Source organism: Bombina bombina, chromosome 3 (assembly GCF_027579735.1).
Source record: "Bombina bombina isolate aBomBom1 chromosome 3, aBomBom1.pri, whole genome shotgun sequence".
In the NCBI taxonomy this organism is placed as follows: Eukaryota; Metazoa; Chordata; class Amphibia; order Anura; family Bombinatoridae; genus Bombina; species Bombina bombina.
Genome location: NC_069501.1, coordinates 662,654,194 through 662,667,424, shown reverse-complemented (window position 1 = coordinate 662,667,424; position 13,231 = coordinate 662,654,194). Strand labels below are relative to the sequence as shown.

The 13,231-nt window shown below is 35.9% G+C and overlaps 1 protein-coding gene across 1 annotated transcript in view; it reads left to right on the top strand.

Moving 5' to 3' along the window:
- Nucleotides 1-13,231, top strand: part of REPS2 (RALBP1 associated Eps domain containing 2) — a 611,369-nt gene that overhangs the window by 404,331 nt on the left and 193,807 nt on the right. Inside the window, exons 10-11 of the mRNA XM_053707397.1 lie at nt 4,294-4,371; nt 6,929-6,995. Of these exons, the coding sequence (XP_053563372.1) occupies nt 4,294-4,371; nt 6,929-6,995 (145 nt within the window). The remainder of the gene's footprint in view (nt 1-4,293; nt 4,372-6,928; nt 6,996-13,231) is intronic.

Sequence of the window (13,231 nt, the reverse complement as noted above, 5' to 3'; positions counted from 1 at the left end):
TTCTCCTCCTTGGAGTCTCAATTAAGATTTTTCAGGCTCCTCCTTTTGAGTCTATGTATTCTCTGGACATTCAATTACTTTCTTGGAAAGTGTTTTTTTCTTTTGGCTATCTCTTCTGCTTGAAAAGTTTCTGTATTGTCTGCTCTCATTTGTGAGTCTCTTTATTTGTTTTTCTTTCAAGATAAAGTTGTTTTGCTGACTTCATTTAAATGTGTACCTAAAGTTGTGAACTCTAACAACATCAATAAGGAATTTGTTGTTCCTTCTTTGTGTCCTAATTTTAAGAATACTCTTGTAGGGACTTTACATTCTTTGGATGTAGTAAGAGCTTTGAAATATTATGTTGAGGCTACTTAAGATTTCAGAAAGACTTCTAGTCTTTTTGTTATTTTTTCTGTCTCCAGGAAAGGTCAGAAAGTCTCTGTTATTTCTCTGTTTTTTTGGTTCAGACTTTTGATTCCCGAAGCTTAGAGAATTACAGCTCATTCTACTAGATCAGTTGACACTTCTTGGGTTCTCAAGAATGAAGCTTCGGTTGATCAAATTTGCAAAGCAGCAACTTGGTCTTCTTTGCATACTTTTACTAAATGTTATTATTTGTATGTGTTTTCTTCTTCGCAAGCAGCCTTTGGTAGAAAGGTTCCTCAGGCAGTTGTCTTAGCTTGATTCTATTGCCTTTTTGAGTTCTTTTGAAATTCTTTAAGAAAACTTAATTTTTTGGGGGGGATCTAATTTCTCAGAGGAAATCACTGTTTTTATTTTATCCCTCCCTCTCTAGTGACTCGTGGACTTCCACATCTTGGGTATTATATCCCATACGCCACTAGCTCACGGACTCTTGCCACTTACATGAAAGAAAACATAATTTATATAAGAACTTACCTGATAAATTAATTTCTTTCATAGTGGCAAGAGTCCATGAGACCCACCCTATTTTTTGTGGTTATGATTTTTTTGTATAAATCACATTATTTTTTCCAGTTCCTCTTTTTTGTATGCTTTTTACTCCTTTTTTTACACCTCACTTCTTGGCTATACGTTAAACTGAAGTATGAGTGAGGTAGGAGGTGTATTTTTAGGCACTTTGAGGTTTGAGAAACTTTGCCCCCTCCAGTAACTAATGTATATCCCATACGTCACTAGCTCATGGACTCTTGCCACTATGAAAGAAATGAATTTATCAGGTAAGTTCTTACATAAATTATGTTGGGTTTTTTTAAATAATTATTTTAATACTTAAAAAAGATATTTAGTACTGCAATATATATGAATATCCCCTCCAATTGCAATATGTTATTAAGTGCTATTTTATGTTCAGCTAGTATGTTTTTTTCCCCCTATGGTATTCCAATCCATTAAAAGCACAGCTGTTAATAAGTAAACTCCTCAAATTACATATACAATAGAACTAGAATATCTGTTTTTGCTACATTAGGATTTGCTAAGCATACAGAGAGATGTATGAAACATAAGTTTTGCAGGGCATTTTGACTTGGGAGACCTTCACAGAAGCAAAAGATATACAGCCAGAGCAAAAGTAAAACATAGTGACTAATAGATTTAATACTGAATTATGCCTAATATGTTTGAATGCAAACTTTAGAATTAAAGGGACAGTCAAGCAAAAATGTAACTTTCAAGGTTTACATAGAATATGCAATTTTGAACAACTTTCCACTTTACTTGTCTTATCAAATTTTCTTTGTTCTTTTGATATCGATTGTTAAAGAGTAAATCTAGGTATGTTCATATGAGCTCAGCACCATACATTCATGTTTAGTACTCTATGTCAGCAGTGTTTTGCAACAAGCATTGTTGCAAACACTGCTGACATAAGGCTAGATTACAAGTGGCGAGGTAAGATTAGGGCGAGTATTGATAACAATAATGTGACCAATCTAACTTTAACGTGGTATTACATGTTAAAAATAAACACAACCGCTCGAGTAAAAACTAAATTTGTGCTTATCAAACTAGCAGTACTGAAGACCTTGCATAAAGGGTTAGGGCTATAAAATAGTTGCACCAAATACAACAAAAATGCATTAAAATAAATGAGTTCAAATGTATATGGTATATAACAAGGTATTTTAACCCCTTAAGGACCGGGCATTTCAGACAAAAACATTTTTAGCATTTTTGCCATCACTAAATTTAAACAGAAATAGAGCCTTTTTTTAATATATTTACTTATCAAAACTATATTATTTTTTTAGTAGACAACCCAAAGTAATGATCTAGGCCCATTTTGGTATATTTCATGCCACCATTTCACCGCCAAATGCAATTAAATTAAAAAAAATGTTAACGTTTTCACAATTTTAGGTTTCTCACTGAAATTATTAACAGCTGGTGCAATCATGGCACAAATGGTTGTAAATGCTTATTTGGGATCCCCTTTGTTCAGAAATAGCAGACATATATGGCTTTTGCATTGCTTTTTGGTAATTAGAAGGTCGCTAAATGCCGCTGCTCACCACACTGGTATTATGCCCAGCAAAGTAGGGGTTAATTAGGTAGCTTGTAGAGTTAATTTTAGCTTTAGTGTAGAGATCAGCCTCCCACCTGATACATCCCACTCCCTGATTCCTCCCTGACCCCTCTCAAACAGCTCTCTTCCCTCCCCCACCTCACAATTGTCAACGCCATCTTAAGTACTGGCAGAAAGTCTGCCAGTACTAAAATAAAAGTTTTTTTGTTTTTTTCCATCATTTTTTTTTATATATATATTTTCTGCAGTGTAGGATCCCCCCTTACCCCCCAATCTCCCTGACCCCCCCAAACAGCTCTCTAACCCTCCCCCTCTACCTAATTGCCGCTATCTTAGGTACTGGAAGCTGTCTGCCAGTACCCAGTATGCTGCAAATTAGGCACTTAAAAAAAAAAATAGCCATTTTTTCTGTAGTGTAGCTGCCCCCCTCATTACCCTCCCCCCCTCCTAGATCGACGTACCAACCCTCCTATTCCCATCACTCAGCAATATAACCAGGATCCCCCCTCTCCACTCCCTCCTTCCCCCTCCCTGCCACTTTCAGTGAGTTGTTGGGGTTTTTTCTTCAATAGTTGGGCGCAACTCCCTCCCGCCCACCTTCCGCCACCCTCCAGCGATGGGTCCCACCCGCCTCCCTCCTTAGCCTCCCACCCACCAGCGATTGGCACCACCGAGTAGCCCTCTCTGCATCGATAACTCTACAAATTTATTTATGCAGTGCCCCACTCATGGGGCATGCAGAAATAGCACAATCTCGCTATTTTGAGTGAGATCACAGCAGAGAGAAGCCCTTAAGGGCATGTACTTAAAGGGTTAATGTAAAGGCCTGTAATGGATATAGATAGATAGATAGATAGATAGATAGATAGATAGATAGATAGATAGATAGATAGATAGATAGATATAAATGTTTATGTGGGTATATATATATATACAAACACACACACACACACACACAGACATATATATATTTATATATATATATATATGTATATATGTGTGTGTGTATATATATATATATATATATATATATGTGTGTGTGTGCGTGTGTGTGTGTGTGTGTTTGTATGTATATTTATGTATATACTTACATACTGTATATCTTACATATACACATGTATAAAAATAAATATATATATATATATATATATATATATATATACACACACACACACATATATTTAATGTGGTTTATTGTCTGCCAGCACCCATCCCTACCAGAAAGATGATAAACACTACTAAAATTAAAATAAATCAAAATATACATAACCCAGCAGTTCTATTGTAAGAAATATTTGAAATACATCTAAAAGGGACGTGAAACCCATTTTTCTTTCTTTCATGATTCAGATAGCGCATGTGATTTAAAATAACTTTGACATTTATGTTATCTCATTTGTGTTATCTTTTTGTATCCTTTGATGAAAAGTATACCTAGATAGGCTCAGAAGCTGCTGATTGGTGGCTGCACATATATGCTTGTTGACATTGACTTTTAGCTAGCTCCCAGAAGTGCATTGCTCCTCCTTCATCAAAAGATGCCAAGAGAATAAAGCAAATTAGATAACAGAAGTAAATTGGAAAATTGTTTAAAATTGTATGATCTTTCTGAATTATAAATGAAAACAAAAGTGGGTTTCATATTCGTGTAATTTGCTTGGGGCTAAGGCAATGTGAATCTGAAGTATGCCACTCTGCTAAACCTGTATGCTCTACTTGGTCATCCAGTCATCGGTCTAGGTGAATAAATGTGAGATAAAAAACACTAAATGCTAAGATTTTATTTCTCTTTGTACACTTAGCTAGAAACAGTTTGTGAAGATCCTGCCAGCTCCGAACCGCTGATTCTCTTTGATGTGGAGACAAGTAATAATGAGAGAGTAAGTAGTAGTTTACGCTATATCTGTTTATCGTGCCAGATTACACATCACGGCGTTCTGTATAAATGATACACTTGTCTACAAAATGTTTATTTATGTACCTTTTCAAAGTAGGACATGTAAATTGTTAATGCCGCTGCCAGACTGTGTTGCAAATTATTAATAGCTGTAACTATATCCGAAATGTGTAGATTTAGCTCTGTATCTGCTGTTCAGTAACAGTTGTCACAATAGTTCCTTATTATTGTATTTAATATTTAAATGTGTTTGATCTTGGCAAAGGACAAAAGTAAAAGACTGGTGTTGTGGGGAGCCAGTCAGCATGACAACACATTGCTGGTTTGCACAATGTTTAGTTTGCTTGTAGGAAAGTGTCCCTTTCCTTTGGATGTGTTTATACAGAGGTGAAAAAACACCATGGGTATAAAAGACAAGGTTCTTTATTTTTCTTCCTTGAATGACTTTGCAAATGTTCAGATTTGTTCTTCCATTGCTGTGGGCACAGCATAATATTGGAGCTTTGATAGATTTGCTGCAGAATCAGACTTTCTTAAAGGGATATTTAGGTAATTTTCTTTGTTGCATCTAAATGAGGATATTTTAAAATGTACTTAATTTATTCTACAGATAAGATAAGATAACAGGCTTTTAACCCTAAGGAAGCATAGTTTTCAATGTGGTGGTGCCTATTGCTATATGGAAACTGATAGTTTACACTTATTTTTTCAATATTTAAACAATATCATTTTAAAAATCTGCAAGCTTATTTATGTCTAGAATTTATTTATGCCCAGATTACAAGTGGCACGCTAATATTAACGCAGAAACACGATAGGCAGTATCGCTGGACTGAGCTAATATTACAAGTCCATGGTAAGTTAGATTTACCAGAAAAAGTTTAGTGCGGCCTACATCACTCTAGCCCACCCATTACTTTTAATGGATTTTGTGACCACATTAAATATCGCTCATATTACATATATATATTATAAGTTGAAAGTTATGGATTACACTCAAGTGAAAACCCAAATAGCACTAGAAGAATTAGCGTGAACCAAGACCTGAAGTAAAGTGTAAGAGTTAAAAATGTTTGCACAAAACACATGTAAAACATATTGAAATAAAGTAATACACTCATATAAATATATACATATTTAATAAAAAATATAACATTTATATGGAAAAAATGTTTTCAAAGGGTTAATAAAGGGATATGATATATGGCAAAGGTCTTTGACTGGAAAGGGCTCCAATGAGTGTGTGTGTATGTGTGTATGTCTATATATGTGTATACATGTATATTTATGTGTAAACATGTATGTGTACACATACATATAAACTCATATATACACAAAAATACATGTTTATACACATATATCACATATATAGGGGTATGTATGTAGCATATCATGTCCGACAGACATTGATGAATGTCGACAGCATACACTGTCTGCATTTATCATTCCACAAGCCGTTCACCAGAACTGCTTGTGCAATGCCGCCCCCTGCAGATTTGTGGCCAATGGGCGTCAATCAGCCCGATCATATAGGATCGGGCGGATTGAAGACCTCAGCCTCAGAGGCAGCGGACAAGTTATGGAGCAGCAGTCTTTAGTCCACTGCTTCATAACTTCTGTTTCTGGCGAGCCTGAAGGCTTGCACGAAAGCAAAGGGGAACAAGGGCCATTCGGTCCTTGTTAAATCTATCCCATAGACACACTTCTGAGCCCTTCAGAGTCAAATACCTTGAAATATGCAATATCATGTTTTTTTAATTTTAATATATTTTATGTGTTTTGAATACTTCAAATTTTTGTTCGCTTATTTTTTTTTTTAAATATTTCTATCTTTACTTACAGTATCTCTCTCTCTCTCTCTCTCTCTCTCTCTCTCTCTCTCTCTCTCTCTCTATATATATATATATATATATATATATATATATATATATATATATATATATATATATATATATAAATATATTTAAAAATAAAAATATTTTCTTCTAATTGAAGAACATAGGAATGTTTTAGATTATAACGCAAGCAATAAAATAAAAAAAGGCTTTTGCGATATCCGAATTCTTGAAGTTAGCGCACCCGAGGCGTTGGGTCACACACTAACTTTATTTTTTATTTTCAACTTGTAATATCTGCATTAACCTGGGAGTGCTAATTTTTTACCTTGAGCGCAGTTAGCGTTTATGAGCGATAACAAAATATCGCTCCACTTGTAATCTATCCCTTAATGTTTAATGTTCCATATATATGATTGTTTGTGGACTGACAATTGAGCATGCACTTGTTATAAAGCTTAAATTGACAGGAGCATCTGCTTTACCTGGGCTCAGGCATGCCGGCATGTAAATATGATCCTGAACACTATACAAATAAAGATACTTGAAAGGCCAAATTAAAATCATTAGAGTAATTTTTATAATGCTATAGTCAATGCATCAGGATAAAGAATACGCAATGCATACACATTAAATTCATTGTGAACTATATTAACAATGTCCCATAATGAAACTAAAACATTTTTCTATCTTCTCAATAAAAAGACTTCTTCAGAACCAACACCACATCAGAATGCCTTGAAACAAGACCCAAACAATGATGAAAAAGAAGGTATGATATTTAAGATATTATCTCGTGCTAACAGTGCCCAATGACGACATTAGATTTGTGCATGTGTAAGGATTCAAAGAACAGTTATCTATAAATATTATGCCACCCTGAAACACACTAATTACATTGTAATATTTTATTTGTGTTCATATGGTGACAAATACATTCAAGGTACAATATAAAGTTACATTTTGCAAAGTTTATATGGTCCAATTCATTATAATGATTGCTGTTTCATAGGATATCAGTTTGATTGCAGTTTTATAACTATGTTATACATTGGCTAGTAGGTGGCAACAGTGTTCCTGTCATGTACTGCTCCAGAAATGTGCACACTACCTATCTAAATATTTCTTCAACAAAGAAAACCATAAAAACAAAGTAAATTTTAAAATATGAATAAACTGTAAACTTTAATAAAAATGATATGCTAAGTCTAAATCACAAAAGAAAAATGTAGGGCTTCATGACCCTCTTTAAGTGTTCACTGAAAAAATACTCACCTCCACTAGCTCTCTGAGCAGGTATGGTGTTTGAATCCTGATAATTTACAGTAGTCACACATAGCATATGTACGTATGCTGCTGAAACAGTAATAACTTTTACTAGAAGCAAAAATGCTTTTATTTCAAATTGAAATGCATTCATGCACATTTCCGTTTTGACTTTTCTATCCCTTTAATTGATTTCAGTGTAAACATCAAGGGCTAGATTACAAGTGGAGCACAATCAATAGTGCAGGATGCGTTATTGTGTGCTCAGCCTCACACAAACCATCATAAACAATCTGGTATAAAAAATATAACATTAAAAATCATTTTAATCTATCTTTTAATAGATAGCACAGAGATCGTTATTAGCACACTCATTACGCTAATATTACAAGTGTAGCGCTCAAGTGAAATTTAGCGCTTTTTGAGACCTGAATTAAACAATCATCACATATTAGATTGCATAATAAAACACATGAAATGCTATAGAAACAAAGGATTTACGTTATATTTAGACTTAATATTTAGGAAACAAAGGTTTATTAATCATAAAAGGGTATTGTGGTAGAATTAAAGGGATATGACAAGGCAGGAGGCTGGCAAAAAGTAAAAAATGTGTAAGTGCTGGTGTGTGTGTATATATATATACTGTATATACACCATATTAATAATGTTTGCATTTAAAAGGGTTTAATAAAAAATCGGTAAAAGGGCCATTATAGTTAAAAAAAATGACATGCTCTGATGCGTTAGAGCTTGTAATTTAAAACTATCAACTCTAAACTACTGTGTATTTAACCCCTAGCAAAGGGGTTAAACATACAGCAGAAATACAGCTCGGGACTCTCAGAGCACTGTTGGACCTGAGCGATATATGAGTAGCGCGACTTCTGATTGGATCAGCTGTGTTTTTCACTGGGACCAGCAGTGCTCTGCGAGTCCCAAATGGTATTTCTACTATGTGTTCAACCACTTTGCGGGGTAAAAGACACAGTAGTCTAGGGTCGATAGTTTTAAAATGACATGCTCTAATTTAATAGAGCATGTCATTTTTTACTATAATGTGAAACTAAGAGGAAGTACTACTGCAAATTGTTTGATAGAGGAAGTTTACAAAGTTTGTTTTATTAGGCACATGAACATAAAATATTTGAGTATCATGTCCCTTTAACATTGTACACTTGCTTTGTTAGATCACCTTTCTTTCATACAGGTGGTGAGAGTCCAGGATCCATTACTCTTGGGAATTACTCTTCTCTACCACTAGGAGGAGGCAAAGATTCCCAAACCCCAAGAGCTCTATAAAAACCTACCTCACAAATACCTCAGTCTTTACTTTGCCACTGCTGGAGGTGATTGAAGAGTAAAGATGTGCATTTGATTCTTCAGAGAGGGGTTTTCCGTGTATATTGTGGCCAGGTTTCCCCTCAGAGTACAGTGCTTGTCAAAGGGCTGTATATGGGTTATGGTTTGTGATTCATTTTTCACCTCATGGGAAATTTTTCATAAACCCTCTATAATTGGTCGCAGGGACTTGTCTTTTGCCTCCTATTATGGATCAACAATATACTCCTATTCCATAACTTCGGCCGATGTGTTTCTGTACTGGTTTAGCTATCTGCTGCTTGTTTGCTAGTGGATGAGTGTCTATTGGTAAGTATCTTTTTATTAACATCTAGACACTCATATAGCTATGTTTTGGGAACTTTTACAGTTATTTATATATTCGCTAATATATATGGCCCCGAACTGATCTTTTTCACCATTCCCTTGCTGTTTTGCGCGTATGAACCTTTTTGGCATACTTAGTTTTTTTTTTTTGCTCGACTGCCTCTAGGTTTACATGGGTTGCACACATTGGGTTAATGCTTGTTGGGGATGCGCACGTCCCTTTAGTCTTTCTATAGTTTATTCGCTCATCGGATGGTTTACACACGTCAGGTTAAAACACATTCAGCCAGATTACGAGTTTTGCGTTATGACTGGCTTGCTAATTACTTGTACGTTATTTTCACCGCTCACCTTTCATAGCACTGCTATTACAGGTTTGCAAAAAAACGGCTTGTGCGGGCGATATGGTTGCGTTGAGCTCCATACCGCACCCAAATACAAGCAGTGTTTTGACGTGCTCATGCACGATTTCCCCATAGACATCAATGGGGAAAGCCGCCAAAAAAGAAGCCTAACACCTGCGATCGCGGAAATAAAAGTTTCGTAACGCAGCCCCATTGATGTCTATGGGGAAAAAAATTATGTTTACACCTAACACCCTAACATAAACCCTGAGTCTAAACACCCTAATCTGCTGCCCCTAACATCGCCACCACCTACCTACACTTATTAACCCCTAATCTGCCGCCTCCAATGTCGCCGCCACCTACCTACACTTATTAACCCCTAATCTGCCACCCCCAATGTCGCCGCCGCCACTATACTAAAGTTATTAACCCCTAAACCTCTGGCTTCCCACATAACTAACACTAAATAAATATATTAACCCCTAACTTAACCCTATGTCTAACCCTAACCTAACCCTAACACCCCCTAACTTTAACATAATTAAAATAATTCTAAATAAAACTTACTATTAATAACTAAATAATTCCTATTTAAAAATAAATACTTACCTGTAAAATAAACCCTAAACTAGCTACAATATAACTAATAGTTACATTGTAGTTAGCTTAGGTGTTATTTTTATTTCACAGGTAAGTTTGTATTTAATTTAACTAGGTAGACTAGTTAATAAATAGTTATTAACTATTTACTAGCTACCTAGTTAAAATACAAACAAATTTACTTGTAAAATAAAACCTAATCTGAGTTACACTAACACCTAACATTACAATAAAATTAAATAAATTAAATTAACAAAATACAATTATCTAAATTACAAAACAATAAACCCTAAATTACTCAAAATAAAAAAAGAAATTATCACATATAAAAATGAATTACTCCTAATCTAATAGCCCTATCAAAATAAAAAAGCCCCCCCAAAATAAAAAAAAAAACCTAGCCTACACTAAACTGCCAATGGCCCTTAAAAGGGCCTTTTTGCGGGACATTGCCCCAAATAAATTAGCTCTTTTACCTGTAAACAAAAATACAAACAACCCACCAACAGTAAAACCCACCACCCACACAACCAAACCCCCCAAAAAAAAACCTATCTAAATAAACCTAAGCTCCCTATTGCCCTGAAAAGGGCATTTAGATGGGCATTGCCCTTAAAAGGGCATTTAGCTCTTTTACATTGCCCAAACCCTAAGCTAAAAATAAAACCCACCCAATAAATCCTTAAAAAACTAACACTAACCCCGACAATCCAGTTACAGTTTTTGAAGACCGGACATCTATCCTCATCCAAGCGGCAGAAGTCCTCATCGAAGCCAGCAGAAGTCTTCATCCAAGCGGGCAGAAGTCCTCATCGAAGCCGGCAGAAGTCTTCATCCAAGCGGTCAGAAGTCCTCATCGAAGATGGCAGAAGTCTTCATCCAAGCGGGCAGAAGTCTTCATCCATCCGGCGTGGAGCGGCTCCATCTTCAAGACATCCGGCGCGGAGCATCCTCTTCTTACGATGTTCGATGAAGAATGACGTTTCCCTTTAAATTATGTCATCCAAGATGGCATCCCTTGCATTCCGATTGGCTGATAGAATTCTATCAGCCAATAGGAATTAAGGGGAAAAAAATTATATTGGCTCTTGCCCTCAGCCAATAGGATTGAGCTTTCATCCTATTGGCTGATCCAATCAGCCAATAGAATGCAAGTTCAATCTTATTGGCTGATTGGATCAGCCAATAGGATGAAAGCTCAATCCTATTGGCTGATTGCAACAGCCAATAGGATTTTCCCCCCTTAATTCTTATTGGCTGATAGAATTCTATTGGATTCTTATTCTAATTGGATGATGTAATTTAAAGGGAAACTTCATTCTTCAGAGAACATCGTAAGAAGAGTATGCTCCACGCCAGATGTCTTAAAGATGGACCTGCTCTGTGCCGGATAGATGAAGATAAAAGATGCCGTCTGGATGAAGATTTCTGCCGGCTTCGATGAGGACTTCTGCCCGCTTGGATGAAGACTTCTGCCGGCTTCGATGAGGACTTCTGCCCGCTTGGATGAAGACTTCTGCCGGCTTCGATGAGGACCTTTGCCGCCTGGATGAGGATGGATGTCCGGTCTTCAAAAACTGTAAGTGGATCGTCGGGGGTTAGTGTTAGGCTTTTTTAAGGGTTTATTGGGTGGGTTTTATTATTAGCTTAGGGTTTAGGCAATGCCCATCCAAATGCCCTTTTCAGGGCAATGGGGAGCTTAGGTTTATTTTTATTTTTTGTGTGTGTGTTTTACTGTTGGGGGGTTGTTTGTATGTTTTTTTTACAGGCAAAAGAGCTGATTTCTTTGGGATAATGCCCCGCAAAAGGCCCTTTTAAGGGCCATTGTCAGTTTAGTGAAGACTAGGTTTTTTTTATTTTGGGGGGGCTTTTTTTATTTTGATAGGGCTATTAGATTAGGAGTAATTTGTTTTTGTCAGGGTTTTTTCCCTGTTGTTTTGCTTGCCATGTTCTGCTGGCAGCCATTTTACTCACCTCTCTTCCTGACTATGGTGCATTTTGGGGGATGCTGCTCATTTCCTGCACTTCCTTTTATGGCCAGACTGGTGTGCATCATCCTTGGGAGACAGATCTCAGAATTGTGATGTCATCACTTATTATTTAAAGGGCCTCTGTTCAGTATGCTTTGCCTTTGCGTTGTCTCAGACCTGTTTGTGAGAGTTCCTGTGTATTACCTGGCTTCCTGACGTCCTTCCTGGTTCCTGATCCCTGGCTTGTTCCTGACTCTGCTGTTTTCCTTGTTCCTGATTCCGACTCGTCTGACTATTCGCTTTGGCTCCTGACTCGGCTCGTCTGACTACCAGCTCTGGTTTTGATTCCTGGCTTGTTATTTGACTTGTGGACTTTTTATTATTTTTTGCTATTAATAAAGGTGTGATTATTTTTGCCCTTCTCGTCTGTCTGATTCCTGGTACCCTGACAGTTTTTTATTTTTGATCATTTCTTTTTTTTATTTTGTGTAATTTAGTGTTTATTTTTTTTGTAATTTAGTTAATTGTATTTTGTTAATTTAATTTATTTAATTTTATTGTAATGTTAGGTGTTAGTGTAACTCAGGTTAGGTTTTATTTTACAGGTAAATTTGTATTTATTTTAACTAGGTAGTTATTAAATAGTTAATAACTATTTACTAACTAGTCTACCTAGTTAAATTAAATACAAACTTACCTGTGAAATAAAAATAACACCTAAGCTAACTACAATGTAACTATTAGTTATATTGTAGCTGGCTTAGGGTTTATTTTACAGGTAAGTATTTATTTTTAAATAGGAATTATTTAGGTAATAATAGTAAGTTTTATTTAGATTTATTTTAATTATATTTAAGTTAGGGGGTGTTAGGGTTACGTTAGGGTTAGGTTTAGGGGTTAATAGGTTTATTATAGCGACGGTGTGGGCGGACGGCAGATTAAGGGTTAATAATTTTATTATAGTGACAACAATGTCGGGAAGCGGCGGAATAGGGGTTAATAAAATTTTTAAGTGGCGGTTATGTCCGGAGCGGCAGATTAGGGGTTAATAAATTTAATATAGTGTTTGCGATGAGGGAGGGCCTCGGTTTAGGGGTTAATAGGTAGTTTATGGGTGTTTAGTGTACTTTGTAGCAGTTTAGTTATGTTTTATGTTA